Source organism: Phyllostomus discolor, chromosome 13 (assembly GCF_004126475.2).
Source record: "Phyllostomus discolor isolate MPI-MPIP mPhyDis1 chromosome 13, mPhyDis1.pri.v3, whole genome shotgun sequence".
NCBI classification, from domain to species: Eukaryota; Metazoa; Chordata; class Mammalia; order Chiroptera; family Phyllostomidae; genus Phyllostomus; species Phyllostomus discolor.
This window is the reverse complement of record NC_040915.2, coordinates 64,156,607-64,171,798: the sequence shown is the minus strand read 5'-3', so window position 1 is coordinate 64,171,798 and position 15,192 is coordinate 64,156,607. Positions and strand designations below refer to the sequence as shown.

General features: G+C 53.5%; 1 protein-coding gene across 1 annotated transcript; it reads right to left on the bottom strand.

Annotated features, from left to right (window-relative positions):
* Positions 1–1,007: 1,007 nt before the first annotated feature.
* On the bottom strand, positions 1,008–13,803 carry DDX25 (DEAD-box helicase 25). Its single transcript, XM_028528290.2, has 12 exons — positions 13,688–13,803; positions 13,018–13,084; positions 12,713–12,754; positions 11,859–11,994; positions 10,671–10,763; positions 10,456–10,558; positions 8,656–8,770; positions 7,529–7,706; positions 5,364–5,601; positions 4,225–4,387; positions 2,475–2,663; positions 1,008–1,305 (listed from the first exon to the last, which is right to left on the bottom strand). The coding sequence occupies exons 1-12, from the start codon at positions 13,748–13,750 to the stop codon at positions 1,244–1,246; spliced, it is 1,449 nt and encodes a 482-aa protein (XP_028384091.1). The 5' UTR covers positions 13,751–13,803; the 3' UTR covers positions 1,008–1,243.
* Between the last annotated feature and the right edge of the window lie 1,389 nt (positions 13,804–15,192).

Here is a 15,192-nt window from a genome sequence, read left to right as displayed (position 1 = left end):
CACCCTGGCAGCCACCTGCCCACCGGGAGCCCTGTCTATCAGAACACCAGCTTATTCGGAGCTGCTGCTGTTGGGCTCTGGATTTTGAGACGGCTGCAGCATTCGGTGTCCCCTCCCCTGGGGGTTGGCACAGTGGGGACGCCATGGACACTGCTGTTGGGGGGTACAAGGTGGCTTCCATGTATTCCTGAGCCATGCTCGTGGGGATGAAACACAGGCAGGGTGGTGGATGTGTGGAATGTACCAATGGAGAAGTGGCAAGAACACCCTTCCGCCCAGGACGGTGGGTGCTCGCTGGGATGCTGGGGGCAGCGGGTGACAGGCTGGGGCCTGGGCTCTGGCCATGGTCAGCAGAACCTGCTTAAACCTCCTGGGAGAGCACCGATCTCCCCACCTTTCCAGGCACATGGGCTCATTTTTGTAACGGTAAAGGTGAGAAATAAACAACATCTCACTGGGACTTGCAGGGAAATGTCCAGGATTCTCAGATACAACTTTTAAGTTCTTAAAAGCAAAACCTCTGCCTCCTTGAAGTTACTTCTAAAATAAAAATCCCCCCACTGCCTGTTTCTAAGACATGACTACAATAAAGCTGTATTTTTAGAGCCTATTACGTAAATCACGATGGAGTAAATCTCTAATCTGAAGACATTAAGAAACAGAATAGAAAAACTTTTTGAAGTTCTGTATGTCGGCAGAAACATGAATGAAAGGATAATGCCCTCTCTTCCAAACTGTTTTACTTTGCAAATGTGTCAGTGTGAGGGTTTGCACGTGCGTGAGCGGTGGGCACGCCTGGAGGCCGGGGAGGTCGGCGGGCCTCCCAGGCTGGAAGCAGCTACTGGGAGAGAGGACTTCACATCTGCTCCACTTCCCAGGACAGCGAAGCTCTGCTGCCACCTTGTGGCGACATGAGACGTCTACAGGAGGGGTGATCTCAGATTCCATAAACTAACTTCAAAAACATCCCAGTAGCCCCCACAAAGACGATTTTACCCATGAAAAGATTAGAATAAGAAATAGTGTTGCCTCTTTATTCAAAAGTATCATGTGCTTCACATCAGTTTGGTTTCAAAAAGACGTCAGGTCCTTAATACTAAGGCTGCCCCATTTATTTTTGCCATAAGCAGCACTTTCATATTGAAAAAACCTCCACATTAAAAAAAAAAACCACAAAACTTTAAACCCCACTGGGATATTTTCCCATAAACTAGGAAATGCCACAAGTGACAAAGTTCTTCCTTCAATACCCAATCTTTTCGATTTCGTCCAGGTCTTCCGGGTCGAGCTGCTTGATGCTGCTGTCTGGAAGAACAAGGGGAGCGCCCTTCTTACGGGCCCACTGCACTTCCCGCCCAGCCCCCTCCTCTCTGACGCAGCGACGCGGCCGACCGAGTGTCCCGGCGGCCCTGGCAGGGACAGCCGTGGGCAGGGACGTGCTCTGGGCTAGAGGAGGAGGGGACAGTGTCCAAACCACCGACCGACACGAACTAAAACAGCACCGGAGGCACCAGACCCCAGAACCAGCGTGTCTGGACACCGGGAGACAGGAAAAAGGCCGCCGCCCACGGGAGGGCCGGGGAAAGGGCCTGCTGAGCTGCGGGGGAGTGGCGTGAGCATGTGCATGAGTGCGCACAGGCGGATGGATGCGGGGTGGGTGGGGGACTAAAGCTTCTCCCCCGAGGTCACTTCCTGAGACCAGCCCTTTAGGAGCTCACACAGCAAGAGTGGGGCCCACTGGCTGTCCCTGCCCCGACCCCCGCCCGTGCCCCAGGTCCTTCCTCAGTTATCCCAACACAGGGCACGTAATCGACCTCCCCACAGTGTCCGCAGACATGTGACAGTCGTCTCCAAACCCTTTAAGATTCTGTGCCGAATCTCATACACGTGCCTGGGGAGTGTCCACGCTTCCCACAAAGGTTAAGGGCCACTGTCCTCGAGGGTGATATATCTGAGGTCATGCATGGGCTCCTCCTGCCTTGTTCCCCAGCCACATCCATGGGCTTTGGGGCCGGGGGTCACTTGAGAGGTGGACACCACAGGGCACACCACCCCTGGCGCTCCCTCCAGGGGGCAGCCTGCCAGCCCTGGGGCCCCCGCAGGCGGTCAGAGGAGGGCAGCAGACCTGGGAGTGCAGGACTGGCCCACTTGGTAGGGTGGGGCAAGGAGAAGGAAAAATGTAAATAAAAGAGGAAGCTGGGGACAGAATATAATCTCCAAGGATGTCGTTACTTTGCTTTGCCTGGTTCCTTGTTCGGGGCATGGAAACCTGCTCCAGGGACCAGAACGAGCAATGACAGGTAAATCTGAGCTATTATTGATGCCCCTTGACTTAAAGTTTTCTATTTAACCACTGCACACAAACCGATTGCCTGTCTCGTGGCAGGAACTCTGGCCCTTCGCGTCAGAGCCCCGGACTGGCCCCCGCCGTCAGTATGGATGCCCACCGTGCCCCCCAGAGGGATGCTACTCACTGAAGTGGTCCTGGATCTTCATGAGCAGGGGCAGCTTATTCACTTCGATCATGTTGAAGGCGAGCCCTTTCTTCCCAAAGCGCCCGGTCCGCCCGATGCGGTGGAGGTAGGTCTCGTAGTCCGGCTCCTCCAGCTGGTTCACGGGGAGGTCAAAGTTCACAACAATCGTGACCTGCTTCACATCAATCCCTAGAGGAGGAGAGACAGTGGGGGCTCCTGCCACTTCTTCCTCAGGAGACGGCCACCAAGACCCACACCCTCGGAGGGAGGTTGCATGTCGCGGGCCCGGTTGCATGTGACCGCAAGGGGCCCCTAGTCACGTGGTCTGCTTGCAGGGCACGCCCACGACACCTGCCACACCCCTGGGGGCCACTGCTACAGGAGTCTGAACACGCCCAGTGTGTGCCCACATGAGCGCGTGGGCATGCACAGTGAGAAGGGCTCTTCCCAGGAGCACAGAGCCATGCCGCCCCCCTGCTCCTGCTGCGCCACATCGCCAGCAGCCCCCTCGGCTGCCCGTCCCCTCGCCTGTCCCAGGGCCCAGCTCCGCTCATTCCGTAGCCATTGCTCCATCGCAGTCAGATCTCCTCGGCCTCGCCTCCACGTCCCTGCAATTTCTGGGCACGTTTCCCCTCTCCTCCCCTCCTCCAAGCTCTCACCACGAGCACTGCAGCCGCATTCAGGGCACTGTGCTCGCATGCCGGTCCCCCGACGTGTGCAGCACAGAGCACGGGCCCAAGGCAAACTCCTCTCCCGACACACAAGCCCGGACCAGACAGTCAGGGGTCGAGGCAGCACCTCGCCCTTTCTCAGGCCCCCTCCCCAAGGGGTGGGCCCGGCACCCAGGGCAGGTCCTCGGCCTGTCTTGGTGAACAGTGGGGGACGAACAGGGTGTGCGGCAGGTCCAGGAGGGGACACAGGAGGGATGAACAAAGCAGCAAATCCCTTCTCTTGAAAACACAAACATTTCCCCCCAGGAGTCAACAGTGTTTAAAATTAGAAATGCATCTGGGATGAACATCGTTGGTTGGCAGGAACACGAGCGAAAACTCGAGGCACCGCACACACTTGCAAGAAAGGCCAAAACGAAACAGCGACAAGACCAAGTGCTGCCGAGAAGGCAGAGCGCCTGGAACGCCCCTGGACGGCCAGCGGACAGGAAAAGCTACGCAGCCACTTGGGGAAAACCGTCTGCACTTTCCCATAAAGCTAACCAGGCACTTCCCGTATGACCCAGACTTCCTGGTCCTCGATATGGTATTCACCCAAGAGAAAGCCTACGTCTACACAAGACCTACACGTGATGCTTATTGAAGCTTTATTCAAAGCAGCCCCAAATGGAAGCCATCCAAAGGACCACCAGCGGCTGAGTGGATGCACTAACTGTGGCATGTCCATCACAGGAACACGGCTCAGCCATGACCAGGACTGAACCTGAGACCCACAACAGCACTAATAAATTCAAAAGCATTGTGTCAAATGGATAAGTCAGACACAAAGGCCACAAACTGTATGACTTAACTCTTATGGGATCTGGAAGAGACAAAAATCTGACCTACCTGGTTGCCTGGGGCTGGACGTTGCAGCAGCTGACCACAAGGTGGCGCTGCTTGGAGGGGAGAGGGCAATGTGCTGTATTTTCGTGTGTCGACTCATTGTACACGGCACACTGCGCACTGAGCCATGCTCTCAAAGGTGTCAGTTTTACCACCCATCACCTCAACAAACATGACTTTAAACATGAACACACCTCGAGCACAGACATTGGTGGTTATGAGAACTTTTTCTTTCCCGTCCCGGAAACTCTGAAGGATGCACGCTCGCTGGTCCACAGTCAGCTCTCCGCTCAACAAAGCCACCTGGTGGCCATCCTGTATCATCGCCACTGTCAACCACTTGGCACTTTTACGAGTCTACAGGATATAAAAGAGAAAGAAAGCAAGCTCAGCACCTCCAGCTAAAGCCAAGCGGAGGTGCCCGCAGTGCTCGAGTGAGCAGGGAGGGGCGGGCAGGGCTGCCCCGGCGGTGCCTGGAGTGCGGCTCGGGCTTCCTCTGTGCTTCCAAGGGCAACGCCGTGCTCGGCCGAGAAACAGGCAACAAAACTGCTCTCCCTACCTCCCGTGGTGGTGTGATGGCAAGTGAGACAATGTAACAGTGATACCATCAGACACTCTAGAATGTTCCATGCCAGGTATGCCGCTGCAGTCTTTCCATGCAACAATTTGATGAAGCAGTTACCTCATTTCATTGAAAAAATTTAAGACAAAGCTTAAAAGCCTGAGTGACTTGCCCAAGGTTACATGGCCAGGCCGTGGCAGAGCCGAGCTTCCCTGTGTTCTACAGACACATTTGCAGTGCTGTCCAGGTGCCAGGTGGGTGCCATCCTAGCGCAGGGGACAGGGGAGCAAGACAGATGGGGCTCAGCTGTCGTGGAGCTTGGAGTGTCCACACGGCAGTGAGAAAATAAAACAAATATGTGAGCACTAAAAACGTCAGACAGCAGAAAATAAATGTGAGCGTTAACAGCAGCGTGAGTAGTGTTCACAGCGACAGGTGCGCGGCCACTCACTCATGGGACGTCAGGGACAGAAGAGGACGTTCTCCACCTGACAAGGGCACCGGCCGAAACCCCACCGGAACTGGTGACCCACGGTGGACATGTCAGGAGCCACTGCTCCAAGAGAAGGGGCCATCTGTTTAACACCCGGAAGTGCCATTCCGTGACTTCATCTCTCTGAGTTCCACCCACAAAACACAAGTCACCTGTACTCGCAGTTACTCTGGAGATGATCCAACTGCACGACGGACCCAATGTGCTGGGCACCTCGGCGCATCACTGCCCCCCCCCACCCAGGGAGGCCCGGGTGGCAAAGGCAAGCCGGTGGTCACCTGGCAGAAGATGATGGCCTGGCCGATGGTGATGCCGCCGTAGATGTTGCACAGGGCGTGGTACTTGTCCTTCGGCTCCTCGCACAGCACGTAGTACTGGCGGATGTTGTCCAGGGTCAGCTCCTCTCTGCGCAGCTTGATCACGTTGGGGTCCGGAATGATCCGCTCCGCGAACTGCCACACCGAGTCCTCAAAGGTTGCGGAGAAGAGGAGCATCTGGCACCCGGGGGACAAAGCCCTGTGACAGGGATGGGGAGAAGGCTGTGACCCGCTGCCACTGTGCTGGCCACTGCCCACCCTGCTCCAGGGCGAGTGTCCACGGTGCACCTGCGGCCGGCTGCACCTCCCTGCAAAGAGCAACGCATCCGGCTCCTCCTCGTGACCCAGAATTGGGGAAAACGCATACACTGAGTGTGGGGCTCAGGAGCACAATTTACATGTGTATTCTGGAGGGTTTCAGGCTCTCGCGCCCATTTTTCTCTTTAGGAGCAGCCAAGCGTGAGGGTCTAGGCACAGTTCATGGTGACCCACTCACGCAGTGTTCCCTGGGGGGGAGGGACACAGAGGCCGTCTTCCCAGGTGCGGGCCCTGGGTCTCGGGAGGGGAAGAGCAAGCAACCTGACTTGCAGCGGGAAGAACCCGATGTAAGTGAAAAGGAGGAGAAACACGACTGCACTGTCAGGTGAAGCCACGACGCACGCAGGGCTGAGTTACGTGAAGTCCCAAACCAGGCGAAACGCAGGTGTGGAGTCGGCCATCAGCAGTCAGCACGCAGACCGGCCCCGGGGAGGTGGGGAGGGGCTGGTGGCAGGATGGGCCGCGGGCGAGGCTGCAGCAATGCTCCCTTTCTCGGTCTGCGCTGCAGTTACACAGGCTCAGCCTGTCTGCGGTCATTCACACCACCGTACCTGGTCTGCACATCAGTACAAAGCTAATTTCCAAAAACAAAAAAGGGCCCAGAGAGCAATCCCCACGTCTGAGGAGACAGGGCACTCGGAAAAAGTAGCTGCCAGCACTATGTATGAGAGGGAGGGAGAGGTCACAGAGCCCAGGTCCCCGCTGGGGCCTGGCTCTTTGCCAAGATTTTCAAGTGACAGTTGGACTGACTTCAGTCACCGATGGTGACCGGTCTGCTTGTGCCCCCTCCTCAGCTCCCCCCGCCCCTGCACCCCACCAGTGTGACTCTGCAGACACAGAAAGGTAAGAATCCACAAACACACACCCAGGCACAGTGCTAACAACGTACACTGCCCAAAAAGGCTGTACGAGAAAAACGTAATTTGAGTAATACACAGCTCAGCAGTGAGCAGTATTTATGTCGTAATGATAGCAGTACTTGCTGGCAATGAACAAACTTACACAAACTCCCTGTAAGTGCAGGGAGGTGTTACAGGGGACGGGAAAGGAGAGTGATTGGTGGTTACAGAAGTACTGAATGCCTGCCTCCTCCAATGGGAAGTCGGCAGACAAAAACCACCCATCAAGAAACAGCAGTATGACCATGAACGTTAAAATCCCAACAGAGATGGATTCCGGGGAGGATGGGGCAGGGGGCTTAATCTCTTTCACTGCAAGTCTTTTGAATACTGTCATTTAAATACTATTTGAATATAACACTAAACATACAAATACTTTACTTAAAAAGGATAGAGACACAGTTCTGAAGCCCACTCCCAAGAATTCTGATGCAGCCCATCTCCGGCTGGGGCTGGGGGTGTGCAGTTTTCAGCCCCTCAGGCGGTCCCGAGGGAGGGGCCTGGGACAAGGGCAGGATCCATTCCACAAGCTGCAGGCGCTTGGTGGCCATCCTCTCTGTGCCCTTATCTGTGACCCTCACTGTGACCCTACAGGAGCCCTGTCAGATTTCAATAAATTCTCTTTACAATCTTACTCCAAATATAAAACAAAAAGTGTACTGGCAAATTTGGGGGCGAAACCCAGTCTGTGGATTCATCTGTAAAGGCAGTGCAAAAGGAAAGCAGTTGGGAAGGTGGAAATTCCCAGCAGCCCGAGGCCAGTGGGCTGCGGGAACGAGGAAACCCACGCTCGTTTGCACCGTGAAGGAAGCAGGGGACTGGGCAGGAAAGACCAGGAGGAGCGGCCAACAAATGAAGTTCCTCCTGCAGACAGAAGGCCCAGGAAGGAAGGATGAGTCTGAGGGTTACCTCTGAATTCGAATGCTCTGATCAGAGAATCCCTGGGTGTCAATCATCACATCTGCTTCATCCAGGACGAACACACGAATCTTGGTCAGGTCGAATAATTTCCGTTTGAAAAACCAGTGCAGGACAGTCCCGGGGGTGCCGATGATGATTTGTTTGGTGAGGTCGGTGCTTCTGGGAACTGGGGACAGACAGGTTTCGAGGGCTGCTTCAGACGCACGCAGCCCGCGGCGCGGGGCGACGCAACGCAGGACTCCTAACCCAAAGTGCATTTCTGAGTGCAAACCCTGAGGTCACCATGGTTTTTAAAGCATCAGAGTTTTAAAATAAACTCCCGAGGTTCTAGTTTTATGGTAACCGTCACATTCTGCACATTTGGGTCACTGCAGAGGTGACTTGCAGCAGCCCCACGGCCCCACAGAAACACAGGCACAGCCGTGCAAGCCCTGTGAGCCCCGCTCCCCTCCCCCCCCCACCCCCCCATATAGGAACCACCCCCACACCTGCCAAGAGGTGGCATCAAGTAAATGGCGGCACCTGACACCGCTGGTCAAAAGAATGAAGTGGGGTTCTACGCACTGGTGTGGAAAGATGCCCCAAACACTAAGCGTCTTTGAACGCTCTGAAAAAAATACTCCTGGTGCTGTAAACACTGTAACAAACGCACATACGCACACTTGTAAGCGTATGAGTCCCAAACAAAGGCCAAAGGACTGCTATCAGAAACACAGCTGTCTTTGGAAGCAGGTTTCTGCAGGGCCAGGAAGAACAACTTTCCCTTTTACTTCCCGATCTGTTTTAAAGATTTTTGTTCCTGCTACACACACGTAATACTTTAACAGAAAAGTTAACTGTCAAAGCTGCTCTGTACCAAACAATAGCTCCAAAGGAAAGGACCCACGAAAGCCTCCTCCTGCGGGAGTGGAAACGGCGGGGGCAGGGTCCTTGTCAGGCACAGGGTCCTGCAGGGCTTCACCCGCACCCTCCACGTCACCCTGACACCGACTCTACGGGACAGGCGCCATCACGGCCCGTTTCAGAGACAAGAGAGCGGAGAGGTCCTAGAACAGGCGTGTTAGTGGTGGAGCCAGGATTTAAAACGTCAGCCAAGCCGGCTTGCGGGCACGTACTTGGGTTCCCGCGCACGGCGTACATCACTTGAACGTCCACGCAGAATCTCCCCATCTGCTCGACCACTCGGCCCGTCTGCAGAGCCAGCTCGTAAGTTGGAGCCAGGCAGAGGCACTGAAATGGGGAGGGGGGAGGAGAGAGATGCCTGGAGCCATCACGCAAGTCTGATGTCCAGCTAACATTTGCACAGACGTGACGTGAAAGGGGAGGACAAAACGTTTTCAGCTGAAGATGGTCTTAGCCGCTGGTGCATGCTGGATGTGGGAGGAGAGAAGGAGCTGAGGGATGGAGAATGAGCTGCCTTCTATATGCTCCTCTCTAAGGGCCACGAAGACACACGGGCTACTGGGTACACTTTCTTGGGTGGGGGAGGAGTGGAATGGCAAGAGGCTGTCCATCAAAAAGAGAGGAAAGGCGACAAATGACAGCTTCGGTGGGGTCCTCATCACCTCCTGCCAGACGTCGTCGTGAAAGCCCTGCCCGTTCCCAGGGCGCTGTTTCCCTGCCTGACCTGACCCCCCTCGTGCATCTTGGGCCGAGCGCTCCTGCCACCTCTCTCCCTGGTGCCTCCAGCCCTGGCGAATGGTGGCTGCTGATGAGGGAAGATGTGGAGGGAAGACGCTGGTGATATTCGATGCTTCAATTGAAGGTGTGTGGTAGAGAGGAGAAGGAAACAGGGCTAAAGTGGTAAAATCTTTTCTCAAATACAGTTTTTCCTGAAGAATTTTTATTCACAGTATCAGACTCCAAATATAAATTTCACAGACCTGGTCTTTTAAAAAGAGTGATTTCTGCCCTGGCCGGTGGCTCAGGTGGTTGGAGTGTCGTCCCGTACACCAAAAGGTTGAGGTTTTGATCCCCGGTAAGGGCATGTACAGGAGGCAACCGACTGATTTCTCTCTCACATCTGTATTTCTCTCTCCCCACCTGCCCCGCTTCCCTCCCTACCCCTTCCTCTCTCTCCAAAATCAATAAACACATCCCTCAGTTGTGGATTTAAAATACACACACACACACGTGGTTTCACACGCCTGGCTCCAGCTAGTCACACCCGCAGCTTCTCCGGGCGAGCAGAGTGGAAGCTGCCTGGAGAGCGCTGCCTGACCACACAGGGCGCACTCAGTGCTTAGGCACTCAGCATGTCCAATGACTGGATGACAACAGTTTGGAGGGAGGGAGCGGTGACCAGATATTTTCCACAAGAGGGAGCTGGACCGGGGCAGGGCCAGAGCCATTCCGTCCCTGCTCAGCCACTCTGACACCTGTGACCCGTGTGAGGCGTTTCCCTCTCCGAGCCTCAGTTTCCTGCTCTGCTGAAGGGGCGAGGCGGGCCAGGGGACTGCCCGGTCCTCCACACCGAGCGCAGTGCTGACAGCGCACACGCTTCCTTTCATCTGCACGGCCGTCCTCTCAGGCAAGTGCATGCGCACACTCGCTCGCTCGTGCAGTGTTGGACCAGCGGTTCCTACAGGCCAGGCGCTGCGCTTGGTGTTCGGATTCAGGGGGACAGAGAACGACAACCCAGGCCCTTACGGATGTCACCTTCGCAGACAAGGAAACGGACTGTGAAAGATCTGCTGCCTCTCCTAAGACACTCAGCTCCTCAGGAGAGAGGCCGGGACTGGAGCCGTGCGACTGGCGTGCCTGTGCTCTCCGTCATGGCCCCGTGCTTCTGCCCGGCACTCTACGATTTCAGGGAAGCAGGTGTACTGTAAACGTATCGTGGCAGCCATGTCGCCTGTCCCTCAAGTATCGCTGGCACTGAACGCAGCCCCGTGTCTCTCTCAGCCCTCCCTTACCTGTGGGAACAGATCCAGGGCGTTAACTCTGCTGAGCATCGCCAAGACGAAGGCGGCTGTTTTTCCTGTTCCGGACTGGCTCTGGGCTATGAGGTTCTGGGGTCTGCAGACAAGAGGGGACCACTGGGCGTACACCGAAGGCAGGGGCCTGGGCATGAACTGAACATCAGGGACTAAAAGTAACCAAGCAGAATACCACCGCCCTGGACACTCACGGGTGCGCCAGCATCATGGGGAGAGCCATCTCTTGGATTTTGGACGGCCTGTTAAATCCCATTGCATAGATCCCTTTTAGCAGCTCTTCCTTTCTGCCAAAAAGAAAAAGGAAAATCAAACACTTAAAGTCTGTGATTGGTCCGTAGCCTCAGAAATACGAACCTGAAAGGTTCATTTCCAAGTGAAGCCACTTTGTAGCTGAGCTGCAAAAGTAGTATCTGGAAATATGTAATTCACACCTCAACTCCCAAACGTATACAAACACGCCCATAGAACTGGACCCCTCAAATAATGCCCTATGCTACACACCCAGGATGAGCAATAGAAGCTGATGGTGAACACTCTGTTGAACCAAGTGAAAGTGGAAAACTTCATCTGACAGAAGTGTATCCATCTGCCAGGAGAGTTTTCTTCCCCACCTAAGCGAAGAACTACTATGCGAGGTTATTTCATTCTTTTTCATGAATGACAAACTTTGATGTTTCAACAGCCATTTCCAGAGAAGACAGAAATGTATCCATCTATCGTGTCTGGCCCAGGGCCAGAAGACACTCTCAGCTCCTCCTTCGGTGCCAGTCCTTTTGAATACTTCTCTCCTGGCGTCGCTCGGTCCACGTCAGGAGGAGGGTGAAGTGAACCGGCTGGAACGCTTCCACCTTCAACAGCCTGCACGTTTTGGATGCGCTTAATTGGCAGACTAATTGGCAGATTACTGGCAGCCAACTTTTAACCGCAGGCAGGCTTCCCCTTCAATTTAGAAAACGTATTAGGACTTTGGATCCTTCCCCTTTACAAAAGTGCCTATCAGTAAGGTACATTTCCTTAACGCCAAGTGATAAGTCCCTAGGAAGCGCAAACCCATCTGGGAACGGTATTCATTTTAGTGCCCGTGTCTGGGTTCTGGTATGGAGAGTAGTGGTACGGCTCTGTCTGGCTTCGCAATTTCCCTCTGCACAGGAAGATTAAAATATTTTATCACAAAAAAGTTTTCTATTTGCTGAGCAAGGCAGGTATCCTAGTGTTCCTGTTCGAGCTGTATTTTAATTGACTGCAAAGTGTACATGTCTCATTTCAATATTACACATTAGACCACAGAGGAGAGACCCTGGCGGTGTGGTTACTGGAGGTTAGCTTGTTCTGTGCTGTGCTCTTCCCAGCATTTCCCACTAAAGAGTGAAAACACTCACAGCCGCAGCTCTTCGAATGTTTTCACGGAGTAGAGTGGAGACTTGGGATCCTTCTGTAAGACTTCCACTTTGTGACTGGATTCTACTAAGGACTGCCGGAGCAACTTGTTTAAGAGTGAATTAGCTGCCAAATCCACTAGAAACGCAAAAAGAAAAAAGGGAGTATTGCAGGGGGAATTCAGGCTTCCTTAGTGACACCTAGTAAGTTGCTCCATCCCATTTAGTGGCAGGACAACAGCTCCTACTCTTGTCTTTCTTCTAAGTAAGTTTCCGGAGCCCTGCTGGGTGTGGCTCAGTTGGTTGAGCATTGTCCCAGGGAATGAAAGGCTGACGATCTGATTCCCAGTCAGGCACATGCCTGGGTGTGGGCCCGATCCCAGGTGCATCCAAGGGGCAACTGATTAATGTTTCTGTCCCTCTCTTTCTCCCTCCCTTCCCCTCTCTAAAAATAGATAAATAAAATCTTTTCAAACCTTTCAAATCTTTTCTTATTTATTTTTTAAAAATAAATAAGTTTCCAGGAAGAATGACATAGTACTGAGAGTTCCTTTTTTTCTCAGGAGGATCCAGTTTCTTATGCTCTGCTGCTGCACCAACCTCTAACTTCAAGCAAGCCTACAGCATCAGTATGTCACCAGCTGAGAATTCTTAACCCATTGCTACGAACTTCATTTCAACATCCTCTAAGAAATACACTCCATTCTTAAGTCAGCATCTCTCCTGATACGCAATTATTTATAGAGAAAATGGAGGCAAAGCCAGTTCTCCAGTCGAGGTCACAGTGTTCACATTACGAGGCTCAGGATGAAATGAAACAATGCTAGTAGATACAAGCAAATGAACTGATCTCTTACCTACGTCTTCTTCATCTTCCTCTGCGTTATGAATGGAGAAATCTAAAAGGTTGGAAGAGAAACAGTAAGTGCAAAGATAAGTGCCCAGCAGAAATGTAAAGTACTTTATGCCAATTTCTCTTCCCAATTCCACATGTGCACTGGCAGTTAGGGTCACCCCTTGGAGGGGTGGGTACAAAGACTGGGAAGGTAGTGAAGAGCCTTGAGTGTTAAATTAAGGAAGCCAGATGTATTTCAGTTGCCAGGAACATGAGGAAAACAACACTCTTTAACGGAGGCCAGTCGCTCTTCCCTACAGCACTCACCTAGGTCTGGGACTGTGGTAGTCTTCATATCCTGAGGGTCCTTCTGGTGGAGCATGAGGTTTGAAAACTATTGCAAGACACAAATTTCAACCAACACTAGGAAGCAAGACTTAAGCACAGTGCTACCCCTAACAGGGGCTGGCAGGAATGCAGGAAAGACCGCCCAAATATTGTTCCCCTTGCGATGTTCACGTACAAATGGCTTCCTTTTAGGAACAGTTCTGTATGAATCACCCTAAAACCGGAGGAAACTTCTTGCTGCCCCTGTACTGCAGGCCCTCTAGTCTAACTGTGGCCGTCCTGTGGGGGGGGGGGGGGCGGGTCACACACGATGGGACTAGGTAGCTAGGAAAGTGCATGGTAGGTAGATGGAAGGAAGCTAGCTCAGGCTTAATGGACAAATTGGGAGAGTAGAGAACTCAGGGCCTGCTTGCGACAACCAGCTGCTTTCCCTTCAAGGGCTTACAGATGTCTTCATTTTGCCCTTTCAAACCAGAGGCCTTTCTCTTTGGGTCTCCTTTTTTGGTGCCTTCTTCCAAGTCCTTGCCACTCCACATCTCCCCTCCACCATTAGGTACCCCACTCCCCACCCCCACCGCACCCCACAGATTTCCCCTGGGGGTGCTGTCCTAGCCCCCACCCCTCTGCCCTCTGGGTCAGTGGCGGTTACATGGCTGTTTACATGTTCGCTCTCCGCCGCCCCCGGATCGCCTTTCCAAAGTAACGACGCCATCGCTGCGGTCACCGCTCGGACCCCAGCACGTGCCTCCGCCGTCTCGAGGAACGCCTGGCCCAGCCCTGCGGCCAATGAGCTCCCTCCAGGGGCAGGCGCCTGAGCCGGGACCACCAGCGGTGCAGCGCAGGCGCCGGGCTCCCGGGAGGAGGGGGGCGGGGACGGGGCGGGGAGGTGAGGGGGCGGGGGAAGAGAGGGCTTGGGGAGGAGGAGGCCAGTGTCCCGGGAGGAGAAGGGTCTTTGGGGAACGCAGGAAGTCCGGGTGAGGAGGAGGGGCTCCAGGAGAACCTGTCCATCAGCCGTCTACTCTTTGACCAGCCCCACACCACGCCAGGTGTTGGAAGCCGGGGAGGGGCTCTGTCCCAGTGGACATCTGCCTGCAGCTGACCTCTGATAAGACGGGAACAGCTTAGGTCTCTGAGCAGTCACATCTTCGTACCTACCTCCCTTACCCCACCACTCACTCGGCAGGTAATTCTCTAAGTGTTCAGGTTGGATCCCCGCCCCCCCTTCAAGCTCTCAGCTCACGTTTCTCCACAAATTTCCACTTCTGCGTGATGAGAAGTCAGAAAGGCTGCGAATTGCTAGGGAAGTGGAGGGTCAGAATGCATACGTTTCGTCTGGCAAATGAATTCGAACTCGAAAGATGTGGAGAGGAAGCCAAGTCGTTCAGGTACTAACTTCCGTCCCTGTCCTTAAATGCCTGAGGTGCCTCCACAGGCTGGCTTATTTTAATTCTGGTTCTGATGTGTGCCCCTTATTAAAGCAGTCCTCAGAAGACTGCTCTTGAGGTCCAGCCTCCACCTCCTATCTGAGCTGCATAATTGGGATGGATTCCTTCTATTACTGACTGCTGAACTTGGACAAAAGAACCAGATTCCGCCTCCCCCCCCCCACCCCCGCCCAGTTTTTCTAACTGGAAGCTCGAGATTTGGATCAGTCTCTAGAGAAACCTACCAAAACAAAACAAAACAAAGCAAAACAAAAAAACCCCACCCACTAGTCATGCTCTCTCCGTGGTACTGAAGCCACACTTCCAACCGTTAGTCACTAATAGGTTCCTCAATCGTTTGTTTTGAGGTTACAATAACAACCCCTTTCAGCTCGAGTTGGTTCTAGTACTAAAAATTACTAGTACTAAATATGGGTTCTAGTACTAAAAAATTTCTTTGACTCGCAATGGTAACTTTCTACGAATTTACATAGGCATAAAATTGAACCAGGTTCTTTATTCTTAGTTTTCGTACAAGGGCGGCAGACCTTTGAAAAGTTACTTATTATTTTAGCGCACTGGAACGTATCTGTTTATTCTTGCACTGCGCCAGGCTTAGGTGGAGAAACAGTGGCCAGACCAGAAAACGCTAGGCTGAATGCCACGCTCTTGGAACTACATTTCCCACAAAGTAGGACTACAACTCCCATGAGCCCCCGAGAGTGCCCGG